We start from the raw sequence: 27,416 nt of genomic DNA on the forward strand, positions 1-27,416 counted from the left end.
GGCTGTGATTTAAAGCTACTGAACTTGGGGATGGTTTATCACATACCAAAGGCCAACGGATCCAATACTGAACCCAGAAATAAATTTTCTCTTCCTTTTTTCTCATGTTTCTAATGACCACTTTACCATAACTCTCTCGGAGGTCAAACAAAGAAATTAATAACAGAAAAAGCTAAACTAGTCAGTTTAGTTAGTATATCTGGTAAAATGAATAGAACAGAGGCAACTAAAATTGTTGGTGGAACTGTGTATGTGAATTTAAGAGAGTGCTTGAAAATGTCACTCGTCTGCATTGCTGTGGACCGCAGAGGCCCGGCAGGACTGGAGGCACATGCTGCTGGCTCAGACTCGTCTCCGAGACTTCACTCTGCCATCATTTAACCCAATTTTTAAAAAAGTGGTTTATTAGGATGTCACTGTGATAATTTTATGTTATTACAGGTATAAAAAGCAGGAGCCAGTCTCAGTGTCTTTTGAGCATTCTCATCTGAGTTCCACACAGGCAGATCCAAAGAAATGAAAACCAGGCCTCTAGTGGATGCCTAGGGGATTTGGGAAAAATGCTCTAGGGCAGCATACATGACCATAAACCCAATGCAAAATCTCTTTACTCCCAGGTTCCTCCCTCTGGGGGAACCGATTTTATTCTAAATGCAAACGAGTAATTATTCCTCATGTTATTACGTGGCTCCTTTGAGGTAGACTGTAAATTTTTTTTGGCGTGGAAGATAGGTCCTGAACTAACATCTGTTGCCAACCCTCCTCTTTCTGCTTGAGGAAGATTGTGCCTGAGCTAATATCTGTGCCAATTTTCCCCTATTTTGTGTGTGGGATGCCGCCACAGCATGGCTTGATGAGCGGTGTGTAGGTCCGTACCCAGGATCCCAACCCATGAACCCCAGGCCTATGAAGTGGAAAAGGCTGAACTTAACCACTAAGCCACTGTGCCGGCCCCTAGACAGTAAATTTTTATTGCATGTTTTATTTATAAGTGGAAAATCCTTAGGACACCAACAAATCAATTCACTTAAGAAATGATTAAGCCACTGAAAAAATTGCCTTGATGTACAAGTTCTCTTCACTGTGAATCCACTTCTCTATGTTCCCTGTGGGAAACTTGTGTTTACCCTCCTGGCACCAGCTCTTTCTCCTCCGCCCCGACCTCGTCCATTCCACTGCTCCCCATACCCCAGGGCGTGGTGCCACCCCATGAGGTAGGGCGAGATGCTGGTACGCGCTGTCACACTGCCACTGGATGCCATCCCAGGAGTCTGGGGACCCCCCCTCCCATACCTAAGCTCGACTGAGAAGTTTCGGCCTCTGAGTCACTCCCGCCACCTCCTCCGCTGCCTCCAGCTGGGACTTGCTCACAACTCTGGCTGCCAGAATCTTCTTCGGGCCTCTCTGTTGCAATGGTTCGCTGAATATTTTGATACCTTTGCATCGGAAAACGGAAAGACAGGAGTTAACTTTTGTTTGTTGTCTTGTGGGGGGCTGATGCTCTGAATCAGATAACTGGGGAAGTCTGTAAAGAATTGTCTTGAATGTCAGGAAAGAAATGCTTAAATTCCCACAAGATACCCAAACACTTAGCAAGACAAGTACCTCTGGATGATCTGACTTTCTTTTGTTTTGCGAGCTATGATGAGTTTCAAGTACGGTAACTTTAAAAAAATCAACACAAATAATAACTAGTCACAAAATACAGCCTCTGCCCTGCATGAAACAAAATCAGGCTAAGTCTAGAATAACTGTGTGGGGGAAGTAACTGAAAACATTAGAATGAAAATATCAAATCACCTCCACATCATTGTAATGTCTACAAACTAGAATAATAGTTCTACTCATTTATTTTTATTTGACAGGTAACTGATATGACTGACAGGCGTTGTGGAAATATTACACACTAGAAGCATGCTGACAGACAAATAAACGTCTTCTGCTTATTTGAAGGTTCATTTTAGTTTTCTTCCCAAATTGGGGATTTACTCAGTTGATTAGCCAGTCGGTCACCTCACCAGGTACTTATGAAATATTTACTGACTCTTCCAACATGCCCAGGCTCTGTGTCAGACTTCCAGATGAAAGAGAAGACTCGAATATGATCTCGCCCTGTGAACACACGCAGTCAAGATGGAACAAAGAGGGGAATGGCACGTAAACCGGAACACTAGCGATGCGTCCCGGATGTGTAAAGAGGCGCGTGAATAGACCAGGAGACACCTACAGTGTATGCATTTTGAAGTCAGAGTGCGAACTGGTTGGGGAGCGTGTAGGGCCACAACATAGAGAAGATCACATGTGCAGAAGAGCTCACCCTTGGAGAACTCTGAGAAGCTTGGTGGTGGCATCAGGACTCGGGCGGTGCTAGGAGAGCAGAGAGAGGGAGGCGGGGGGCACCTGGCAGGACATCCCCGCAGCAGTTTGGATGTTATTCTCTAGGCACAGGTTCTCCTCCTTGGGCTGCATCAGAATCACCCGCAGGGCTTGTTAAAACACTCCTTCCCAGCCCCGCCCCCAGAATCTCTGATTCAGTAGGTCTGGGGTGGGCAGGAGGCAAGAATTTGCATTTCTAACTAATTCCCAGGTGATGCTGCTGGTCCAGGGACCGACTTTGAGAACCACGGCTGTAGGGGTTGGGTACCCGCTGAAACAGAGAGACAGGGCCAGCTAGACACTGAGAATGATGACCCCCACCTGTGTGGAGGATGCGCTGGAGGAGAAGAGCCTGGAGCTGGGGACAGCAGCTAGGAACTACTGCAACAGTCCAGGCTGGAGATGCTAACGGCCTGGACCCAGGCAGGGGTGGTGGATCCTGCTGCTTACAGGGAGGGTGCCCACATACTGGAGGGACACTAAGATCACCTATATCTGCCAGCAAAATACTCACAGAAATTTAAATCTCCATGCCCTTGAGAGGCTGCTCTGTCCAATTCACACTGTATTTTTGTAGGCAGATATTCAGCTGTCTTGTTCCTCTTTGCTCTGTTCTTCTTCCTTCACTCCTGGTAGTCACTCCCTCACCCCTCCTCTGACCTCTGTTGTGCCTAATGTCTCTCCGCCTACCCAGGCAACTTGATAAGAACTCAGCTTCCCTTTTCCTCAAGGCACAGCAGGAATGGAAGAATGGGCCGAATGCAAGAGATATCTGGTGGCAGAATTTGTAATAATTTTTTTAAAAAGATTTTATTTTTCCTTTTTCTCCCCAAAGCCCCCTGGTACATAGTTGTACATTTTTAGCTGTGGGTCCTTCTAGTTGTGGCATGTGGGATGCCACCTCAGCATGGCCTGATGAGCGCTGCCATGTCTGCACCCAGGATCCGAACCGGTGAAATCCTGGGCCGCTGAAGCGGAGTGCATAAAACTTAACCACTCGGCCACGGGGATGGCCCCAGGATTTGTAATAATTTTACACGTAGACTCAACAGGATTTGGGGCCGGACTGGGTATGGAGGTTAACAAGGGGGAGGATACAACTGTGAATTCATGGCATCTGCCTAGACCAGGCAGGTGGAAGCGCCAACACTGACAATGAGCACACGGGAGGACAGCCAGGTGGGGAGGGAGGATTTGGGTGTGGATTTGGACATGCTGACTTGGAAGTCCTTAAGATCATGCAAGTGACAGCCCGGGAACACTGCTGGATGGGTCTTGTGCTCAGGAGAGAGATGTGAGGGTGGAAGAACGGGTGTAAAGAGAAGGAGGAAGGCAAGAGTCCAGGCAGCAGTGACAACTGGGGCTCCAAGTGCAACCCGAGATGGGGGCCCCGTGGCATGCACCATTACACAGGCCAGGTCTGCTGCGGCAGGGTTTCTGAAGACCCGTATCTCTTTCCTTGACCTTAAAGAGGAATTTTTTCCCAAGCGTGGTCTCTAGGTTGTAAGAGAATCATCTGGGTGACTGTTAGAATTACAGAAATTGAAGCAAAATTGAAACGTGCATTTCTAACAAGTTCCCGTAGTATTAACTGCAGCTTGGTTTAAGAATCACTGGCCTGGGGCTTTCTTTATGTATTACTTTATCTAGAAAGACTCAACCACTCACTGCTGACGCCTTGCAGAAGACCCCTGTGCCCGCGGCAGTTACCGCGAGGCATTCCTGAGAAAACGTGGAAGCGGACAGGGATGAGCAGAGAATTACAGACCGAAACACGTGTGTTTATTGATGACCTCGCAGGTCTGTGGGAGGCAGGCCGTGGGGAAGAGGAAGGATAGCTGTCTATTATGTTCTCCCTGCGGGAACTCAGGGCAGGCTGCCATGGTGGGAGGCACAGAGCAGGCCAGTGAGAAGCTGCCTAAGTGTGTCACCTTGACCGTGGGGTGGGGGGGACTGGGTTTGCCAAAGACCAAGGAAGCTGCTGTCAGGAGGTTTCCCTAAACGGCTCATGGCAGGCTGCATTTTCCAAAAAAGGCTCCACAATATTTTTAGTCCCACATGCTCTTTCAGAACCTTACTACTCTATTAAGAGGCAGAATCAACATCCCCTCCCCTTGAATTGGAGAAGGTCTTGTGGCTACCTTGACGAAGGGAGGATAATGGAAGTGACAGTTTGGGATGGAACACAGTGGCCGTGCTGTGAAGAAGCCCAGGCCACATGGAAAGTCCACGTGTATGCATTCTGGCTGACAGTCACAGCAGAGACCTAACCAATGGCCAGCATCAACCTCCAGATATGAGTGTCCACCCTACATAACCACAAGATACCCTGAGAGAGAACTGCCTTGCTGGACCTAGTCAACCCAGAACCATGAGAAATGATGATAATAATAATAATGATAATAAAAATTATTATTGATTTTACGCCACTAAGTTTGGGGTGGTTTGTTCCAGCAATAAGTACCTTCTAAGAACAGGGCTTAGAGGAAGGTCAAATTGTAGCCTCTCTTTTCCTCCCAAAGTGCAGTGACCACAGAAGAGATTTTAAGAGTAAATGCGATCTTATTGGATGATGAAGATGCCAGCAGTGTCACAACCTCACATGTCCTCAGCTGGACCTTGGTTATCTCACACCCAACTGAGTTAACAGTCTCCCATCCCAGGTGTCAGGGCCCACCCTGATCTTCACTGAAGTGCAGGCGCAGTTTCAAAGAAGCGGGACACACAGTGATTTTGGAGGGATCACCCAGTGAGGGCAAGACTGCAGCCTCATGGGCTCACTCTGCTTTAAAGATGAGACAGGGGTCAAACGCTGGTTCCCTTCTATTTCATCAAGAATTGTCCTTCAATCTCCTCCCTCACGAGTTTTTTTTTTTTTTGCAGCAAAAGGTTAAATATTTATATTATGTAAAGAGTTTATGGAAATTGGTAGGAAGGTCTGCCGGAAAATCTAACCTATAAATGGACACACACACACACACACACACACACACATACAAAGCCAAAAAAGAAAAATGAAACCTTTGAAAACCAAGCCGAACCAAACCAAAGCAAACAAACAAGGTCCAAGAAGAGACGAGTCTCATGGGAGGAGATGCGATTGGTAAAAGAGAAGCTCCTGGAAGCAAAAGTTGACCTTCCGTCCAAGAAGAGCGATGTAAGATGCCCCAAAACAGCAGGAGCACCAACTCAGTCAGCAGAAACCAACCAGAAGATGCGATGGAAGTGATGCTGTTGTTGTTGGCACAGCGAACCCCCAGAATCATTTTAGAACACATTTACGCATTGATAGCAAATACCAAAACCACAGTGACTGCCCTTGGCCAGTCCTTCTGGGAATCCGGCCCTAAGGAAACACCCTCTGTAACACAATCTTCATATTGAACAGGCCCTTGGGCCTTATCAAAAATGGTGATACAAAGCAATAAGCAAAACATCCAACCTAAGGGCAAATTAAGTTACTAAATTATATCCATTCAAAGGAGTAGTATACAACCATCTAAAGGATCATCTTAAGATGATGTAGCGATATGAAAATGCTTACAGGGTAGTAAGTGAAAAATGAATATAAAACTATATATTATCATAACTATGTAAGGACTGTGCAGGTCTATGAAAATCAAAGATAGATGAATTTTTTAAAAAGCTAAACCTTCGGGTAGTAGGATTATCGATCTTTTTTTCCTATTTAAAACTTCCATTTCTCTTAATATTATAATAGCTTTATCCAAATAACTAAAAGATCAAATTTTAATTGATTGTTTAAAATGAGAATACATATTTATATTTTCTGCTTGCTCAATAAATATTTGTGAAAGTGGAGTTAGTTAATTCAGGATATCCTGAAAGTGTAGAAATTAACATGGGAAACAGTCTTGTCCTGAGTCCTGTTAAATCTGGCCCCGTACCAGGCACTGGGAGGCGCACACAGAAGAATAAGGTAGAAAGGGAAGGACTGTTCCAGAGTCAGGCACTAGACCACTCATGGGTTGTAGAGGAGGCAGTGTGGCTCAGTGTGGAGGGTTCTGGAAGGTTTCAGGGGGCACATGCATCTGCATCAGGCCTTTGCAGGATGAGAAGTGTACCAGGTGGAAGGCAGGCATGAAGGACTTCCCTGTGGTGGGAACATGTGGCAGAACCATAAAGGCCAACACAAGTGTGCTGTGCGTGGGAGGTGGCCGAGTTTGAATGCGGTCACCACGCATTGCTTTTGTGCACTTTGCATTTCTCAGTGGGCGTCTCCTTGCACGAGCACATTTGATTTTCAGCCTGTCAGGAGTGAAAGGAAACCCCCTGCAACACTGAGAAATATTTCTGTTTCGCTGTGGGACAGTGATCCTTGTAAATTTCTCCCAACAGCTGCAGGTTATCAAAAAACGAGCCCTGCGTGTGATCACCTGTGAGATGGATAAAAGACTGGCTTTCGTGGCTGCTGTTATCATGCCAAATCACTGAAAAACGTTAACTACTTGGAAGCAATGGTTAAAATAAGTCCTGAGGAGCCTGGATGCTTATCTCAAGGTTATCTGACCTTCCCTAGGTACGTTTTCTCATGAGAAATAAGCACTTTCTCAAATCACTGAATTTCTTTTCTTTTTATCTGTCCGGATGGATGCAGCAAACACAGCTTCCTATTCAGCAAACCCCAGCTGCCTCACCCAGTGAGTTCAGCTCCACTGGAGGCCACGGGAATTTACAGATCCAAGCTCGGAAAACTTCCCTTGGAGGCCTGCTTCAATATAATTTTTATATTATACAACCTGAACACCATGAACTTTCATGGATTTTCATGTCATAGGTCAAGGTGCTTACTTCTGCTTCTGACTGACCGTTCTGTTTTAGTGTTCAAACATTGCCTCTCACAGACACAGCCTCATGATGCTCTCCCTATGTCTTAGTCTGTGAAACAACTTCAGCTTATCCATTCTGGCAAGACAGACTTAGAAGCTCTTTTGCCTGTGGAATCTCAACTCTGTCTCTATGTAAGATGAGCTTGCTGTGCTCTCTCCATTTTTTTTTTTTTTTTGAGGAAGATTAGCCCTGAGCTAACATCTGCCGCCAATCCTCCTCGTTTTGCTGAGGAAGACTGGCCCTGAGCTAACATCTGTGCCCATCTTCCTCTACTTTTTATATGTGGGACACCCGCCACAGCATGGCTTGCCAAGCGGTGCCATGTCCGCACCTGGGATCCGAATTAGCGAACCCCGGGCCACAGAAGTGGAACATGCGAATTTAACCGCTGCGCCACCTGGCTGGCCCCGCTCCATTTTTATTATCGGAGTTTTGGCGCACTCACCATGAAAGGACTCTCTCAGGGATTTTTGGTGCTTTCATATCTAATAAAACTGAATTATCACAAGTTGTTCCTTGTAATATGCTTTCCTTCTACAGGAATCATAGTGGAGAAATATGCTGCCAATGAAAATCCTTTATGGCTAGTGACAGGGAAAAATGGAAAGCAAATAAACTCCAAATGCTCAAGCAATAAAACAGTCCCAGTGATTTGCACCTAAAGCATGCACGTCTGTGTACAACAGTCACTGGGAGTTCAATTTTTGGTCTCTATGAATATTTTTCTCTTCTTTTCCCCAAAGCCCCCCAGTACATAGTTGTATAACCTAGTTGTAGGTTATTCTAGCTCTTCTATGTGGGACGCCACCTCAGCATGGCCCAATGAGCGGTGCCATGTCCGTGCCCAGGATCTGAACTGGCGAAACCCTGGGCCGCCAAAGTGGAGTGCGCAAAGCCAACCACTTGGCCATGGGCTGGCCCCTCTATGAACTTTTAATAGGACTAAATTTTCCACTTTGTTTTTTTCTGGCTAATACAGTTAACTTTCAAAGGACATTTGCTATCAATAGGTGTGTCCCTCAAACCCAGTTCTTATCCTTTTTAGGCCCTCCCAACCTCTCTTTTAGCTTTGTACTAACACGCTAACTGAAGCTGAGCCTGTAGCTTGCATTCCTGGCTACTCAAAGTATCCCAAAGCCACCATGCTGGTCTTAAAGAAGCCAGATGATAGATACGATGCTCACACTTTCTTACAGCACGGGAGAGATGCTATTTAGGGTTTCGTTTGCAGGTTAAGAACAAACTGACATCCTTACAAGTTCACAAGTAAGGGTCTGGTTTTTAGACAAAACAATTCTCAAAAATTTTTTTTAAACATTTCTAAGAGGAAGGCTTTTTAAGAATTAGTATTTCTGAGTATATGGCAATTACGGGACCAGGGTAGACATGAAAACAGTGACTTGTGAGAGTTTTTCCCCGGGTAGCTTTTGGCATTCTATGGAAGTTATCCTCAGAATGCTTTCAACTGTTTGAGTTCTGGACTGTTTTGAGAATCTTATGATGAATATGGACCAGTCTGGCAGAAAAATGTGTATCCATGTATAATTTTGCATACAATTTCTGGAGGGTTCATGGAACACGGAGGTCCTCAGTGAACACCTGGGTGACCCATGGGCCCTTGGTTAAGAACACTTGTTTTTGAGCCCAAGCCATCAAGAAGTTCAGAGGATTTCCCATCTTTAAATGACACTCAGGCTTAGCTTGTTCCCTGTCGCCAAATTCTAAATCTAGCTTTCCAAATACCTACTCTGAACTGGTTTCTTAAGATACTTAATTACTTTTCAGCCTCCTGACACCATCTGAGCAGGAAAGCGTAAGAGAGAGTTTCTTTAGCTGCCATTCTCCTTTCTCTGTGGTTTCTAGGAGCTCATTGCATGCTGATCACCAACCGCCTGTTGAGTTGCTCCATCTGCTGAATGGACCCTGATCTCCGCATCCCGTCGGGTGTGGCTGCTGCGGTTGGACGCTGCCAGGTGGTCGTGCGGTTCACGTGGTCCACATAAAAGACCCGCCCGTGGCTGTCAATGCGAGCTTCCCAGTCTAGTGTGTAATAAAAAGGCAAAAAGAAAAATCAAGGACAAACTACTGACCCCTGTGAAACAGACGCTACTTCCAGGTCTTCTGCAGGCAGAACTCACCATTGGTTACTTGCTGAAGGCCAGACACTGCCCCCAGCACCTGCCATGACTTCTGGGGCATTGGCATGGAACCAGCATTCCAGAAAAGAGCCTACTGGATTCAGATTCTCTGCTGGGCCATTTTAAACAGTAACTAGGGTTCCTCATATATGACCTACATTAAAATTCTAATAATTTCTAAAGAGAGTCTAATGTTTAGTTTATTTCTTCCTTTAAAAATTTCCATCCTGTCAATCTTCTTGGCCACTCAAATGACAGCTAGAAGATTGGAAATGTCCTCCGGTGAGAGCTGACACTGGGATGCTGCAGGATCCTTTCTTTGCCAAATCTGATAGAGGGCGACGAGTCTGGGGAGGGAATAATGGCCCCCGTATTAAAACTAGTTTTAACTACAGTTCTAAAGTACTGTACACGCAACTTTAGATGATCTCTATCTGATACTTGGCAAAGTTAATCGATTGCCACTCCTCTTGAGAGGGAAAATGGAAGGATTTGGGTTTCAAATCATCCTTTTGATAAGTCGTAAATTCACAGTGTTTATTCAACCCACCTGTGGCTGCCAGATATCTCTTGACCGAAACAAAACCAAATCAATAACAACTATCAACAAACATCAAGCTTTTCAATAGCTCTTTGTTGATAATCATCCCAAACAGTAGAGGGAGCCCAAGATAAAGATAAAGTTCCTTTACTTCTCAAATTTAAAAAACAACAAACTCAAAGGTGGAAGCATAGGTGATACACTACATAACATATGTAGGCGCTGGCGTGGGGTGGGGTGCATGAAAAAGTCCTCCAAACCGAGAGAGTTGGAAGTAATATCTGAGCTTAACATGGAAGAGCAATGTCTGCCGTACAGAAATGGGCAAAGCTTTTAGAGCCCACAGGCAAAAATGTGGTGGAAATAACAGCTTCATGATAAAGTTATGCTGCAAAATGTGTTAGATTAAAGAAGAAAATGCAAAAATGATTGCAAACACAGGGAAACCATTCAGCCTTTGAAGTGAGAAAAGCCATAGCTTTTGGGAGCAGGTCAGATATTAACAATTCTATTGAAAAATTATCATTCAGGTAATGACATAGCAACTCTCAATTTTTAAGTGAAAAACAATATATTTGGTATATTTATGGTTTTATATGTGTATAGTATATCTGTGTGTGAACATTATGGCTTATGTCTGACATCTACCTGAAGAATTGCCAAATTATGCCTAATGAAAACTGAAATACCAGAAACCACCAAATTTAGCTAAGACAATCTGAAGAAAAAATGTAGTCAGATCATATAAATATATTCTAGGATGTTTTGATTAAAATTGACCACCACACAATCCAGTCATCAATTCTTAGTTGTAAATGTTCATTAACTCAATGATGAAATTGTGTATATGTGTAAATACTAGGTAATTAATCTTGATCCAAGAATTTTGAAATTTCAGTGATTCCCAAACTAGTAGCAATTGGAGAGTTTTTTTCTGGAACCCAAGACGACTGTCATCCAACAAAGAATGAGCACTAAACTTTGAAGACTATCATGCTATTCGATTCGATTGAACAAACTCCTCTTGGTGCTCACCATGAACTAGAAACTAGGCCAGGTCCTGAGGGCACACCACGAGCCACACACATTCCTGCCCTCAGGCGCCCCCAGTAAAGGAACGATTCCTTCAAAGACAAAGCTCCAGTCTCATAAATTCTCTAAGGAAAAAAACTGGAGAATAGCGCAGCGATGATAACTTCTTTCTACAAGTTTTAGTATTTCCAAATCACTCATGGAAAAGGATGGCAAGACAGACAGGCCCTTTTGTCAATATATTAAATATCTGTAATGCATAGTGGTAATTATATATTCATAAATATTCGGGAAATAATAGCTAAGTGTAATTCAAGGTAATAAGGCTGCTTTCTGGGTTGCTTTGTAAAGAATCTACTTTCACATATTGTATAAAGAAAAAATTTCCAAATAGAACTTCAGGCCTCAGCATGTCCCGATGGACTTGGCACCGTGATACCCAAACAGACTCTTGAAAACCATACCTTTACAATGCTGGGGCCAGTTAGAGTAATTCACTGGTGCCAATTCATTTGTGACTGAAGGACCTATCAAATACTGAATTATGTATTTTCCATGAAGTCTAACAACAATGCAGACTCCAAGAATGTGTCATCTTTAGTTATCATACTAACAAAAGCCTATAGAATTGTACTTTTTTTCCCCTTTAACAAACGTAATACCATCTTTGTAGTCTAGGCCTTTCTCTTGAACTTTACTGATGCATCCAATTGCCTTCTTGACATCACCACGTGGATGACACCTCAAATATAACAGGATCAAAATCAAGCTTCCGATCTTTCTCGTCCAAACCTGCTTGATCTGCAGATTTCCCTTCCCCTCTCAGTTGAAGGCAACTCTGTCCTTCTAGGTTAAAATTCTTGAGATCATTCTTGACTCTTATTTTTCTCTGACACATCACATCCAATCTGTCAGCAAATCTACCTACCATATATATTTGCAGAATCTGACCGACCACTCCTCACCATCTGCACTGCTCCCACCCTGGCCCAGGCCACCATGGCTCCTCTCCTGGGTCACTGCAATAACTTCCGTTGGGTCTCATGCTTCTATCCTTCCTCCTCACAACTGAGTGTCAACAAAGCAACCACAGAAAACCTTTTAAAACAACATCACTTCTCTGCTCAAAAACCTACAATGTCCCCCTTTATGCAGAGTAAAAGCCAAAGGCCCCATGTGACCTGCATCCCTGATATCTCCCTGACCTCATCCCCTGCTGCTCCTCCCTTCCTAAGTCTGCTCCCGACACACTGGTGCCCTCGCTGATCCTAGGACCCACCAGGCAGGCCCCTCTCCTTGCTGTTCCTCCCCAACACTTGCGTGGACAACACCCTTACTGCCTCTAGTCTAGCTTCAAATGTTCCCTTCTCGGTGACGACCACCTGACCACCCTATTTAAAATTCCAAACCAGCCACCACCACGCGTTCCAGATGCCCTTCCTTGCTCTGCTTTGGTCTTTCCATAGTACTTATCACCATCCAATGTGCTCCACTATTTCCTCCTTCATTCTTTTCTTTGTTTATTGTCTGTCTCTGCCAGACTAGACTAGAAGGTCCATGAGGGCAGGGGTCTTTGTTTTGCTTACCTAAAACAGAACCTCGCACAGAGGAAGCATTCAATAAATATCTGTCAAACGAAGGCCTATCAGTGATGAAGTCATCCATGTACTATTTAAGATTATCTAAGAAAACTCAGTTGTTAGGCTTAACTACCAACTTTTCTAATATTTTTTTCAGGGTTGCATGGACAGAAAATTGAAACCTATCTGGAGAAATTCGTTTTCATTATTGCAAGCAGCCTATACAATGTATTCTTTAAAATGGACTTATATTCAATTATATAAAATAACTGTACGTGTAACTAGTTATTCCTCTGGCATGGATTGGAGGTCACTTCATGCACACACACTGAGAGGTTATTTGTTGTAAGGAAAGTGTTCCTTTCCTGGAGAGAATGTCATAGATGTTTTTCAGATAAGTGCTAAGCAGGAAGTATCTATAGTGACACTGAAATTTTGCTATTCATTTATGGAGTATCCACAAATCAATGGATAAAGAAAGAAATCAGCCATCAAAAGTTAAAGGACATAACGTTTGGCCTGGCCCCTAAAACAAATACTGTGTTCCTTTACATTAGTCTACATATGAAAGATACTCATTCTCTTCTCACTGATAAATTACAATTGAACAGAACAGTGTAAATGTAAAACATATCACATTACCAAGAACAGGTGAATTAAGGAATAAGCATTTCTCCTTTGGAGAACTGTAACTGTGCTTAATTTAAGCACAGGCAAAAGAACGTAAAGAAACATTGATTCCTTGCATCCGGGAAAGATTTCCAGTTATAAAATTTATCACATCTTAAAGGTTATCTTTGCTTAAAAAACAAGCCTAAACCGAAACAGAGATGTTTTAGATTTCACGAACACATGTGATGCTAAGTGAATGTACAATGTCTGGGGTGTCAGTTCCTTTTTATAGATTTATTATAATGGAGTATTATAAGGTTAAAGCTGGAGTATCTAGAGATTTCCTGCTCCAAATCCAGCAGTTAGCAGATGAGGAAATTAAAGCTTTATTTTATAAATGAGAAAACTGAGTTTCTGAGATATTTAATGATTTTCTCAAGTTCAAATGATTAGTTAGATAATTAATTACACTCCAGTTACTAGGAGAAAACGATACTGAATTCTATCCCTAATGACAGAACTGCAGAAGAAATCTGAGGCTGTCACCTATTGATGCAAGTTATAGTAAGGAAAATGCAAGTTCGTGGGTCCTGATGGGTTGAAAGGTTTTTTTTTTTACATGGAGATGCTCGTGACATAACAGTGTCCATGGAGAACAACAGGATTATTCCATCTTGAACTGTAAACTTTTAAATATAAAATGTAAAATTTGGGATTTCAGGGTCCTGTACAGTTTGCAAGGACTAGTCAAATCTTGTAAAGAAATGCTCTCTATTTGATAAGTTGAGAGACCCTGAAAATACTGAGTTATCTCTTCAAGATCACATGCTGCAACCATTAGTCAAAAAAACCCAAACAGTTTCTATAGTAGGCGCCATATTGGTTTTTGATAACCGTGTAAGGTATGGAGTTGGGGAAGAGTTTGGATATTTACATACAAGTTCATACTGACCTGTTTAGACTTGATAGGAAGAGTTAAGACATAGATTTTAAAAACTAAAGCTTACTTGGTGGAAGAGGCTCATCGATTGTTGGGTAGTGATGATGTTCAGGCCTCAAGGAAGGAAGCTGGCTTACTGGCTGGGAATTATGGAGTATAGGACATTCACCTATGGACAAGATAGTCAAGACATTCAGATTCATTCATTGCTGTGGCAACGTCATCAAAAAAGCATGACTGTAGAACAAGCTACTACATGAAAAAACCCCAAAGAGTGGGCAGTCTATTTTTTGTGTCAGTTTGCTACATCCACAGTCATTCATGAGAGAGGGAATAGAGGGAATTATTTTCAAAAACTCCTGAAGAAAATAGCCAAACACCTCATGACTGTGATCTGTACCACACAGACCAATATGTAGGATCAGGATCTGATTCTGTCACCACCTGAATTATCTAGATGGGAAGGTGGCATCACAAAGGGACCCAAAAGAAAATTGGCAGAGCTGGACTTTAGGCTAGCAAAAGAAACGGTCCTGTCTGAGGGAAGTATAGCATTTATAAGGTCCCATAAAAGCTCAGCAGGCCTGTGCAAAATTACAGCTCCTTGTTTGAATAGGTTTCATCAGAGGGCTGCCAATAAGCCATTTTTCAGATTTCGGTTTTGGAATGAAACACTTAGATGGTGACTTTTCAAGATGGGGTTAAGGAACTGGTGGGCCAAGAAGGTAAATTCCTATAGTATGGAAGCTAGGGGATGGGTGGGGAGCCAAGGAGCAGTGGGATCTTGTGATTGTTTCAGACTATTTTGAGGAAGAATCAGACAAGCCAGGGTGCTCTGGAAAGAGAAAATGACAAGAGACGAAGAAAGTAGATCAGAAGCAAGAAGACGGAGACAGAAAAACTAGAAAGAAACACAGAAGTGGGATAGAAGGAAGAAGAAAGACGAACATGGAGAAATTTTGGAAATAAACATATCCACAGGACGCATGCCTTGATTATTGCAGACATAGCTAACAACATTGTCAGTCAGACTTATAATGAACTGAACAATGTTATAAAACGGTGTTCCTATTTCACAATGTCCTCAGGTCCTGGTAACACCGTGTGTAGAGTGGCCATGTGGACAGGAGGCCTACAGCACCAGCTGTTTGGGTCACATAATCAGAGGCAATTGCTCTTGATCTTTGACAGCTAGACGGGCCCAGGCCATGAGACAGCCCTCATTCAGACTGGTGTCCCCTGCCTCACACGATCCTTGGCTAGAGGACAAAGCTCAGGGCTTCTCCTTCCTCTGCCCTCCATGGCTGACGCAAATTGCAAGTGTTCCATTATCCCTTGGGTCAAAAAGGAGAGAAACTGTGAAAAACAGTGGTTAAGATCTTTGTAGGACCTCAAATTTCAAATATTTCTCCAAATGTCCATACATGGAAAGAATGATTATTTCTTCTTACTCTACAGCCATAGAACTGATTAGAAAAATAAAAATTAATGAATCAGGAAGGAAGCTAGGTAGGTTTAATTTAACAGTTTAATTCCTAGAGCTAACTAGGAAACCAAAAAGAGAGATGTATTTAGGAACAAAGGGTCTTTCTGAATGTTAAATAGATAACACTATTTCTCGTGCAAACTCTGGTATGTTCCTCAAATCCTTGGGGTCCTCTGAGACTTGAAGTCAAGGAAGCATACATATCTCCTTGCAAACCGACTCTTGTTTCAAAGATGGCCTCCATGCTTAGCGGACACCACACTCACGTTTGTCAGTGTTTAGTGGCAGAAACTAAAAAACAATGGTATAGTTGTTATGTCACCAGCTGTTGTGTTTTAAATTTAGCGTCTTGAAAAAAAACAACAAACTTACCTTGTTGTAATTAATTCAACCAATCAGGTTAAATACTCCTGCAAGCTAGTGGAGACAATACTGTTGCTTGCGGGGGTTAATGGAGCTGAGCCCCCCTGCTGGTGAACCCCAAGCAAAGGCAATGATGGGACCGAAGCATCTCAGCCAACCGAATGGATGGAGCGCACAGAAGCAGCAAGCAGTTCTGTTCAGCACGAGGACGCGGCTCCACGCAATCACCCTTGCCTCAAACACAAAGCAAGTGTTCAGAGCTGCTAGAACTTCTGAGAAGGAAATATATTCCACTTTCAAAGTGAGCCTCACTGCTTATCTGCCTGGAAGAAGCCTCACTCCGTGAGAGGCTGAGTGCTCTATATGTAGCATCTCATTTAATCCTTCCAATAACCCTTTGAGGTAGAGCCTATATTTCCACCCATTTTACACATGAGGCATAGAGCATTCAGGGAACTTGGCTAAGGCATCATGGCTAGAAAGTGGTGGGACTGAGTATAAACCCAGGGGGCTTCAGCCTGAGTTCCTAATCACAGCATTATATTGCTCTTTTCATTCGATCTGCAGAAAGTTCTTAAACACTATTCTATGTTGAGGTTCAAAAAGGAGGTTTTTATAAAAGCAAAAAAAGCAAAAAGTAGATAAAGAATACATCCTCCATAAATTGCGGCAGACTCAGCTATGTGGGCACGTGTGCAGCAAATCTACCTTGGAAAGAATCTGCGATCTTAGAAGTCATGGTGAGGACGCAAGAGTGATTCTCAGGGCAGAAGAGGGCCCTCGTGCATATGGTTTCAAAGTCTTGCTTTCTTTGAGCATGTGCTCTTGGAAGCCTGGTGGCGACTGGGGGACAGATCCACAATGCTGACACCCACCATTAGCTCTGGACTCACTCTAGAGGTACGGAAGACCGGCTGTGAAGAAGTCACATGCCAACGTGTGCATGGCCTTCGTGAGATCGACAGGCCCTCTTGGGAATCTTTGTACCCCCATTGTCCCCACCATAGTGAAGCACGCAGGTGCTGCTTAACCTTTTCTGAGTTTCTGGTCTGAGGAATTCAGGAATTTAGAAATTTCTTTAGAAACTGCCCTGCAAAGACTTCCACTATGGCCCTGAAACACTTGCCTGTCCTTTCTCAAGGGGGCAGCTTCTCCCTGCTGGACTGTTCATCCCTTAAGCCCATGGACAGTGTCTTTTTTTGTAAAACACGCTTCTATATAAATGCATACTGAGCCAATTTTCAATTAACCATGTGTGGATTGTCTCCCAACATGGAGGTCAAAATACACCTATAGGCTACAACGGGTTGACAAACTACGAGTCTAGCCTCGTTTTTGTATGGCTTCAAGTTAAGTATGGCTATTACCCTTTTAAATGTAAAACCGTTAGAAAAAATAGCCTTTTGGTGAGAACAGTTGCCTACTTTTGCTTCTTGACCCACAAAGCCTATATTATTTACTGTCCAGCCCTTTACAGAAAAACTTTGCTGTCCTCTGCTCTAAAATATCCCTGCCAGCTCCTAGTTGTGCCCCTTTGTGTGTGGATCCCCAACTCTGCGTATACTGGAATAATTTCTAATTCTGTTGTAATTAGTGAGTACCTTCCATATGTTATCTGATGCTGATCCACCTTCCTGTGCCCGGCACACAGCATCCGGCCCAGAACAAAGAAGGTCCTCAAAACATCCTTGTTAAAGAAGGGAACTGTCCACCCCATTCTCACTCTCATGGGTGCCCTTCCATAGCGTATGTCATTAAGTTTTATTGTCACTACGGTTTCCCTCCCTGTGTTTCTTTCTTTACCAATTTCCTTGCGTGTCTCCTTATTACGTGTGCCTCTTCCCCTCACTCCTGTTTTCTCTGAAATGTAGAATTGGGCATTGCTGAATACTTAAAATTAATTTTTTTGTGCTCATTTTAGTTCCTGTAAAAATTTGTAGGTTTAAGTGCTGAGAATCCAAACACAAAGAAGAGACGATTCTGGCCCTTGAGCTTACAATCTAGAGACAGTCCCACCGCATTTCATTTGAAGGCTGATTTAAACAGTAGACCAGCAAAATAACAGAATCTATATTTATCTCTTTTAAGACAACTGAATTATTTCATATTATTGTGTGACTTTTGAATTATTTCCCCCTATGTCACTGTCACTCGACTGAAAAATAGTTCCCAATTCTGGATAAGGAAAAGCAAATTAGCAAATTAATTTTATATATGATTCCACAGGCATGACTAAGAAGGAACGTCTTTGGTTAAAATACAGAGCACATTTTAAAACTAAAGGTGGCAGCTTTTGGATTCGAATCTTACTTGAAACAAAGTAATTGACACATTCATGTTATTCTTCCCTCCATTAGTCAAAATAGCAAACAACAACAACAAAAACCAACAGAAAACAAACCAACAACAACGAGAATTGAGCAGACAAATAATGACAAATAGATGTAAGCTATACAGATCCATATGTACAGGGGCTGGTTAAATTCTAAAACAGAGGTAAAAATCAATGTTCTTCTACTTATATTAACAGTTATTGCTAATAAGTTTGGGGAAGTCAGCAGATATTTACACATTATGCACCTAATGTTGATGATCATTTCCTGCTTATATCATTTGATACTAGCCTTGAGGCTCTGGTTGCTGGCAAGGACTAGAAGGGTAACGTGTCACTAACCAGTTCTGGGGATTAGTTAAAACAGAGAAGCACGCATACAGGTGCACACTCCCATTCAACTAGTTGCAATTCCTGGTGTACACCTGAGAGGAGGTGGCGTGTCAGCTAGCCACAGTCACAGATACTTACATACACATAGACACATGCACACATACATGTACAGGACAGGCACACATGGCCGCAGCAACCCCACTGGGACTGATCCTTTCTCCTGTTTGTAAACCATGTTGGCGAGACCTGTGTCCCCCTGGTGGTCCTATGCTCCCTCTGATCAGGTTTGAGGTCTAACCTTCTCTCCGACTGCTTGGTCCCGCCACAGGGGACTCCAGACCTTCCCCGGTTCTCGCCACGCTCCCGCCGGGGGCGGCCAGCTCGTCTTGCCACGGCCCGGCGCCGTTGGCCGACTCGGGGTCCAGCTCCGGGCTCTGCACCGAGTCGGGCACCGACTCGAACGCGCTGTTCTCCTCCTCCTCGTCGTCCTGCGAGGAGAAGACGGTGCTCTCGGAGATCTTGGCGCTGTCCACCGAGGAGAAGCGGGTGTGGCTGGCGAACCTGCTGCCGTTGTAGCAGGAGGGGCTGTAGCAGGAGGCGCTGTAGCAGGAGCTGCTGTAGCAGGACGTGCTGTAGCACGAGGAGCTGTAGCAGGTGGGGCTGCAGCAGGACGTGTCACAGCCCTCGCAGCTGTGGTCCCCGCCCTGCCGGGGGCTGGAGTCGCTCTCGCTCCCCGTGCTGGGGTGCGTGTCGCCATCCGGGACCACGCCGTTGGCCAAGCCCGAGTGGCCTGGGAGCGCTGTGCCCGGAGTGGCCCCCTCGGGTTCCTCACCATCCCCTTCCAGGGGAGGCGGCTCAGCAGCTACCGCGTCCGCCTCGCTGAGCCCATCCTTCTCGGAGGCGTCCTTGAGGGTGGCCTCCTCCTCCGCGCCGTCGTCGTCCGCGGTGCTGCCGCCCTGGGCCGAGGGTAGGCTGTGCAGCAGGGTGTGGATGCGGATGTAGTGTGTCCGCGGGGTCTCGGGGTCGCCGCAGGCCGACGCGATCACGGTCTCCAGCTCGGACACGGGCAGGGAGCACGGCCTGCTTTTCCTCTTCACTGACGCCCGCAGCGGCAGCCTGTCCTCCCCCTGCCCTAGGGCAGACACGTCCCCCTCCTCCTCCTGCTCCTTCTCCTCCTCTAGCCCCCCAGCCCGGCCCTCGGTCGCCGCTTCCTCGGCCCCCGGCTCCCCGGCGCTGCCTGGGGCCTCGCCGTCCTCCAGCAGCCCCGGGAGCAGCGCCTCCCCACCCAGGTCCAGCCGCTCGGCCAGTTCTTCCGCGCTCAAGGCGGGCTCGGCATCCTCTCGCCCCGCGGCCAGAAGCTCCCCAGACCCATCGGGTCCCACAGAGACCGTGCCGTCGTCTCCTGCCTCGGCGGTACCTGCCGCTGCCTCGGCCGGCTCGGCAGGCTCGGGGCTCCCGTCCCCCGCGTCGTCCCCGGCGCCGCCCTCGCTCGGCTGCTCGGGCCTCGTGCTCCCCGCGGGCTCCGGCGCCTCGCACACAGGCTCCCCGCCGCCGCTCGCCGCCAGGGTGTTCATCGGGCTGTCCTGAATTTCCACCGACTCCGGTTCGGTACTCAGGGAAATCTCCTCATCATCTGCGGGCAAGAAGAGAACATCACTCCTTCCAGAAGAGAGCACTGTGGTTATTACACTCGGCCGGACGAGGAGTCTCCTAAGGGATTTCTGCCTTAGGGTATTGGATGGAGGGGTTGATGAGGGTGTCTCCTGGCCAGCGATCTGCTAAAAAAATTCTGTAAAAACGAGCTCTTGTTATGTGAATGACAATTTGCAGTCATGATATATTTCTGAGTTGTTTCAAGGGAATTCATCTTTTGGTAAAAATGCTCACAGGCTAGCGCTACCCCAGTCCTGAGCACACAGTAGGTGCTCAACAATGTGTGCTACAGGGAACACTTCAGAGATGGGGGAGGGGTGCTTACAGTTCCCCGCTGATCCCAGGCAAGGTTAATTATACTTGCTCAGGGTGTGTCTATGGCTGGGCCTCCCGGGGTGGGGGGGGGGGGGGGCGGGCAGGATGGGAAAGTAGGGTTCTTGGGCAATTAGAGAAGATGATGGGAGCAACCACAGTCACCCAGGAGCTCCAACTGGAAGGCTTCCGACACTTGGAGGTTATCACAGTGGCAAAATAAACGTGGTCTCCACACCAAGCAACCATTCAAGGAGCAGCACCACGGTTCACCTCTCCCTTCCCCAGCTGCTCTGTTGGGTTCCCGTCAGATGTGAACCTCCCATTTCAAACACACTAATGCCACTGGCCTTACTGCTGCACTGAAGGAAGAGTCAGTTTTATTCTTAGAATGTAGAAAAGGCTGAATTTGAAAGGACAAGACAGGTGTTTCCCCCTAATTTGCAGTGAATACTGGGCATATAGAAAAGTGCAACTGGAGTTTAATGAGCGGCAGTGATGAGCTCCAGGCTCAGAGTTCTCAAAAGCTTCATTCGCTTCAACAGCTCATAGATGTGGCCCAGAGGACCAAAGGATTCTCAGCGTGATCGGCACTTAGGATGGGGGCTGTGGGAGAGGAGTAAAAGTGGAATTATGAGGCATCTCATCATTCTTATTTGGAAATATGTTTTGGCTTGAAAAACTGAACACTGGATGATTCCAAAGTCCCCTATCCAATTTAAAGTTCTCATTTTCCCTGTGATATTGTAAAAAGCCACTGTACAATCATAGATCTTTAACAATATGACATGTATCATGTTCATTCATGTTCACGTTCATTCATTCACTCATGTATGCAATAATTAAACATTTATTAAGTGCCTCCTATTTGGGTGCTGGGAGTAAAATGATAAATTAGACATGGCTCCATATCTACGTTGGCCTCACTGTCAATGCCCACTGCACCATCTAACTCTCTACCTTTGGATCACCAGAATGAAGAGGAGCCTCTCGATCAAGGGGACAGCAACCCGGTTTCCAGAACAGACCACTGGCTTCTGGGCTTCAAATGGATAAGATAGAGAACCACGAAACCTAGGACATGTCTGGAGAGAACCATGGTTATTGTATTTTTTTTGTTTTGTTTTGGTGAGGAAGATTGGCCCTGAGCTAACATCTGTGCCAATCTTCTTCTGTTTTGTATGTGGGATCCTGCGACAGCATGGCTTGATGAGCCGTGTGTAGGTCCACCCCCGGGATCATGAACCTGCAAACCCTGGGCTCCTGAAGCTGAGTGTGCCTACTTAACCACTATAGCACTGGGCCAGCCCTGTTATTGTGTTTTAGAGAAAGGAGCCACACTCTGACACTAGGCTAGAATAAGACAGGAAGTTCATGCTGAAAATACCTGGGTGGATGGAGGAAGTGATCTCGAAGCGGAACTGCAGCTGTCCACTCACATGATCTGTTGGAAGCCTGCGGCCAAGCGTGTAGCTGACCACTCTGTCCCTAGAAGGAAACAAGCACCATCACAGATCTGTCCACACCTCTCCTCCGAGAGACCACACCGTGTGCTTTCTGCTCTGGTGGGCCAGGCAGGCCAGCCCAGGGAGGCCCTGCTGTTGGGAGGTGATGATCTGCTCAGTCACATTTGAGATGGTCCTAAGGTACAGATGGGGAAGGACATCTGCTCGACAGCACAGGGAAACTTCCAGAAAATCCTTACGGAATATTCAAACTATATATATGGGCAAACTATAGCCCATGGGCCAAATTGGGTCTACCACTTGTTTTTCCATGAATGGCCATGAGCTTTTTACATTTTTGAATGATTGGGAAAAAAAGCAAAAGAAGAGTAATAGGTTGTGACACATGAAAATTACATGAAATGCAAATCTATTTCTACAAATACAAAAGACTTATTGGAACTCAGCCATACTTAGCAGTTTACTTATTGTCTGGGGCTGCTTTCATGCTACAATGGCAGAGTTGAGTAGCTGGGTTGGAGCCATATGACCAACAGAGCCTAAAATATTTATTACCTGGGCCTTTACAGAAAGTTTGCCAGCCTGTGTCATAAAGGGGGGGACAAAAAAGAAAACAAACAAAAAACCCCCCAAAAACCCACTCAAAAACCCAAAACATATGGATATTCTTTGCTTGCTTTTCCTGTGCAGGGTGACATTTTCCAATTACGGACAGTGCTGGCAGCAGACGCATGCCTTGCAGTATATGTGTACTGTCTAACAAAGGATGCTGCCATCGTTACTGGAGACCCTGTGGAGTGCTTCAGAAGGGACCTGCTGCAGGATGGAGTGAAGCAAGATGTGTGCTGGGTTCACTGGCCTGTGACTTCAATGACACCAACTCCAGGGTCCCAAGTAGAGACTCTGAAACTCCACCCTGGAACTCTGACACCATCCCCTCTGCCTACTCAAGGGCAATTTTTTAATTACTAAGAAGAAAATTATTGGAGGAAATCAAACTGAAACTTTGGTTTATATTGCCATCTACAATGTAGATTGTCCCCTACCTTGACCTACACAGGAAAAGTAACTCCCTTGGGATATTCAGGAATTGACAAATCTAGTGTACCCAATAATAACAAATCTTATTCCAAAATCAGTTGTTACTCAGATGATTCTGTATTCATTCCATTTATTCATTTGTGACATTCAAATAAAAAGATAAATGACTGGCTGGTAGTGTTTTAAAGTTTCTTTCTAGAAAATAGCAGAATTATGAAACAAACAACATATATCCCAGTGACCCACTGACTTAGTATTTTCCTTTCGTAAGCCATGGTTTAGTGTTTGGAGTTCCTAGAAAGTTCATTACATTAAGCATTATATGCAGGAAAAATAGAGCCACAAAATTTTGTTTATGTAGAAATGCCCTGGTCAATATTATGAAGGAGGTCCTACTAGGACCATAAGACACAGATCCTGAACCCCAAACCTAGTTGAACTCAGGGGAAGCCTAAAGACAATCATACAGTGAGACCAAAATTAAATTTGTTATGCTTTATATTTGCTTTTCAGGCTTCTCTTTCCACCCACTTTATGAACAAATATTTTTTGAGCCTGTGTCATGTCAAAAGTGATACGGTTGATACAAAGCACTCCCGCCATGCGCAGCCCCTGCCTTTAAATAGCTTCCATCCAGCTGGGGCATCAGGCAGGGCCACTCCGTAAATGGTTCAAGGCAGCCTGTGATGTTTCCAAGGTGAAGCTCAGGTGGTCAGGGTTAGGGGACTTCAGGGCAGCCAGAAGGCCAGCTGAGGGCTGGGATGGTAGAGGTGAAGAAGTTGAGGGTGCCTTCCGAGTTGCCTTTATTTTAAAAGTCATACAGTATGCTGTTGAAGAAATGAACAGTTTAGAATCGCTAGGCCCTAGGGGCCAGGGACTGCTTTAGGTTCTTGACGGACATTTTTGTTTGTTTGCTTAATCCTCACAGGGCAGAACGCAAAGTGCAAACACTGTTTTGACATATCGCTGTAGTTTCATAAATGTCAACTCCCTTTGGCTTGAGAGTTAACGTGTATCTATGTGCACACAGCTGCACACGTGCTAGAAGGTTCTAATTAAATGTCCTTCTGAGAACCATTAGTGATTCCAAGGCCCTTACAAAAACCAAAAGAGCTTTAAATTCAGACTTTTAGAAATTCTGCATAATTTTTCTCATTCCTTTGATGTCATTCTAAGAGTTACGTTGTGTTGAAGCATAAGTTTATGGCCAGAGAGCTATACCTAGTGTTTTCAAATACAGCTGCTGTTACCTAAGGAAATATATATTATACATAAGGATTTTATCTGCTCAGAGTTCACTTTAATGAGAACCATGAATGGACATGAATGTAAAAGATACGAAACACAGAAACATATTCTCATATGCCACTGAATTATGTGAACAACATAATTGCTATTGTTCCATGAGAATTCATGGTTTTAATATTTCATGTTATCTAGCGTTTTCTATAAATCCTAGAATTTTCTAAGGCATCCTATTCTAGCACCCCAGCATTTCATCTTGTTATGGAAATGTCACAAATGATTAAATCCTACACACAAGACAGGCATATGAATGAAATAATATTTTTCATAGTAAAACAAATTTTAATTTCTACCTGTACAGAAAAAGGCTGCATTAAGGGCTTCTTTCAATATTATGTCTTAGGAATTTTTACTTTCTTGCATAAGTAACCAGTGATACACAAACAAGGGGAAAGGGAAGCATTTGTTGAATTGAAGGTTGTGGGTCAAGCAACAGAATGAATGGGAGAAGTCAAGGAAATTCAACACCACCATCCTAGTTTGGGTCAAGCAACAGAATGAATGGGAGAAGTCAAGGAAATTCAACACCACCATCCTAGTTTGCATCTCTAGGACGCTCTATTGTTGCAGCTCACAGGCCTCCCCGGGGCATGGCCTGCTGGCTGAAGCCACTGATACTGAGTCTCGGTCCCAGGTTTACCCTATGGCATGTCTTTCCAGGAGTCTCTGCACCGGCATCGACAGCTTTCCCAAGAAGCGCTTGATGATGGGGCGGCTCTTGGCAAACTTGTCCTTCACCTCAATTTCCAGCACGTCAGTGGGCAAGGACACAAAGCTGAATTGCTGCAATGAAAAAATATGTCATATCAATTAAGCGAGAGGGGCGAGAGCTGGTCAATTCCCAGTCCATCTGCTTTCGATGATGTCATTGGAAAACACCCCAGCAGCAATATCTATACCAAGGTTTAGAAAGGCTGTGAGCCCTGTTTATTCAGTAAGTGAATAATGGCAACAAAGAGGTGCTTGAAAATAAGGGTATTCTCGGAGAGTCAAATAATAAAATCAATTCACCTTAAGGAGAAAGAATGCTACCCAGGCCCCACCACACTTGACTGACGGTATGAACATAAGTAAAGAAAGAACAAGCACAAACTCACCTATAATTAAGGAAACACACTTTAAATCAACAATGCAATACCTTTCTTTATGATTATAATGGCAGAGATTTAAAAAAGTTTTATAATACCCCACACTCTTGAGAGTGAGAAGAGACAAGAACTCCCCCAGGGTACTGATGGAAATGTAAATTGATTCGACCTTCGGGAAGGGAATTGGCAATATTTGTTGCCATTTAAGCTGAAAATTCCCTTCAACTCAGAATTCTACTCTTGGAATTTTCCCTCTGGATCAACTTGCACAAGTGTGCAAAATATATATTTTATAAGGATGTTCACTGAAGCATGAGCAACAATAGCAAAAGGCTGGAAAGACCAAAAACGTCTATCAGTAGGAAACCAGTTAAACGAAGGATGGGAAATCTTGGAAACAGAGAACTCTGCTGTCATTAGAAAGAAACAGGTAAATAAATATGCACTGACATGAAAAGATACCTGACAAACTAAGTGAAAACAAAGCGAGGCACAGAAGAACATGAAGAGCGAGATGCCATTTGTACTTTGAACCACCTGCGGGGGTAGACCCCACACAGAACCCCGGGAAGTGGGTTGGTAGGGGAGGGGAGAAAGCAGATCTTTTCATCCGATTCTAAAGTGTTCATTTTAAAAATAGCATACTGTATGACTTTTAAAACAAAAGCGACAGTTAAAGGACGACTGTGACCATCAGAAGTTGGCTTGGTCAATGATCAAAGGGTAGAAGAGGAGAGGGAGGTAAATGTTGGCATTGCCCAGCTTAGACCATCTGGGAGGAGGGAGTCTTAAGTAACATCGACTGTTACAGTACCTTTAATCAAGCATGGTGAAACAGCTGAATATATAAGTATTTTCTTTTATGCTGATTAATTCCTAAGAGCAATCTTTTAACTTTAGCTGATTTCTAATTACAGAGATTAAAGACATTGGGCGTGCTAGTGTTAACAGCCCCTCTGTACCAGTCAGGATGGGCTAGGGCAAGCTGCAGTAACAACCAAATTTCAAGTCTCAGTGACTTACGACGGTAGGGTTTTGTTCCTTGCTCACACTGTCATTGTGGGCTGGCAGAGGGCTCTGGTCAGTAGTCACTCAGGGAGCCAGGCTGATGGAGCAGACACCCTCTCAAACACTGCCAGCCACAGTGACAGAGGGAAAGAGAACTCTGGAGGGTCTTCCTTCTGCAAAGAAGTGTTTACTTCCAATTCTGACTCTTCATCAGAACTAGACATGCCCCAGCCGACCACAGGGAACAGGAAGTTCCACCCTGCAGTGAGTCTGAGAGACAGACAATAGAAGATTTTGGCAAAAGCCTAATGACTTCCACACCCTCCACATGGTGCTTTTAATTTCCGTTACACATTAGTTTTAGTTAACTTGTGGTCAATTCCTAAGAACCAATCATTCCTGATATGCACAAAACTGAATTTATGGACGTGCTAAGCTTGAGGATCAAACCCAGGAATAGGTACTCCTCTAAGAAGGCCTGTCGGAGTGAGGATCTAGCCCCCTTAACTGTCTCAGGTCCTCAAAACATCTGTATCTTCGGTCCAGTAATTGCATTCTGAAGTGTGTTATCATGGATCTCCTAACCTAAATGCTCAACAACAGGTCACGTACATTGGAGTCTATGTATATGAGAGAATAGTTCATAATTTTCTAAATTGCAATAATTTATATTTGATTTATAAATATATATATACAATTACAATATAATTATAACACTTTAAATGATAAGATAGGAAATGCTTGTTTTATACTGCTAAGAAATAAGAGCGGGAAACATGTAATTCATGATCACAAAAATGTGAAATATATGAATAGTAAAAAGACTGGAAAGAATTGCCACAAATTTTAATAGCAGCTTTTACCAAGGAGCATTGTTTTCCATCATTCTTTTTTCTGCAGTTTCTGCACAGTCTGTAATAAGCCCATATTATTTTCATAATGACAAACTCAACCACCTT

At 44.4% G+C, this 27,416-nt stretch overlaps 1 protein-coding gene across 2 annotated transcripts in view; it reads right to left on the bottom strand.

Annotated features, from left to right (window-relative positions):
• Positions 1-27,416, bottom strand: part of HECW1 (HECT, C2 and WW domain containing E3 ubiquitin protein ligase 1) — a 392,878-nt gene that overhangs the window by 88,353 nt on the left and 277,109 nt on the right. For both annotated transcript variants that reach the window (XM_070504453.1, XM_044770932.2), the window contains 6 exons: positions 25,002-25,144; positions 21,937-22,037; positions 18,883-20,217; positions 14,138-14,239; positions 9,117-9,267; positions 1,294-1,436 (listed from right to left, as the gene is read on the bottom strand). In XM_070504453.1, coding sequence (XP_070360554.1) covers positions 1,294-1,436; positions 9,117-9,267; positions 14,138-14,239; positions 18,883-20,217; positions 21,937-22,037; positions 25,002-25,144 — 1,975 coding nt within the window. The remainder of the gene's footprint in view (positions 1-1,293; positions 1,437-9,116; positions 9,268-14,137; positions 14,240-18,882; positions 20,218-21,936; positions 22,038-25,001; positions 25,145-27,416) is intronic.

This window comes from Equus asinus, chromosome 1, assembly GCF_041296235.1.
Source record: "Equus asinus isolate D_3611 breed Donkey chromosome 1, EquAss-T2T_v2, whole genome shotgun sequence".
Taxonomy (NCBI): domain Eukaryota; kingdom Metazoa; phylum Chordata; class Mammalia; order Perissodactyla; family Equidae; genus Equus; species Equus asinus.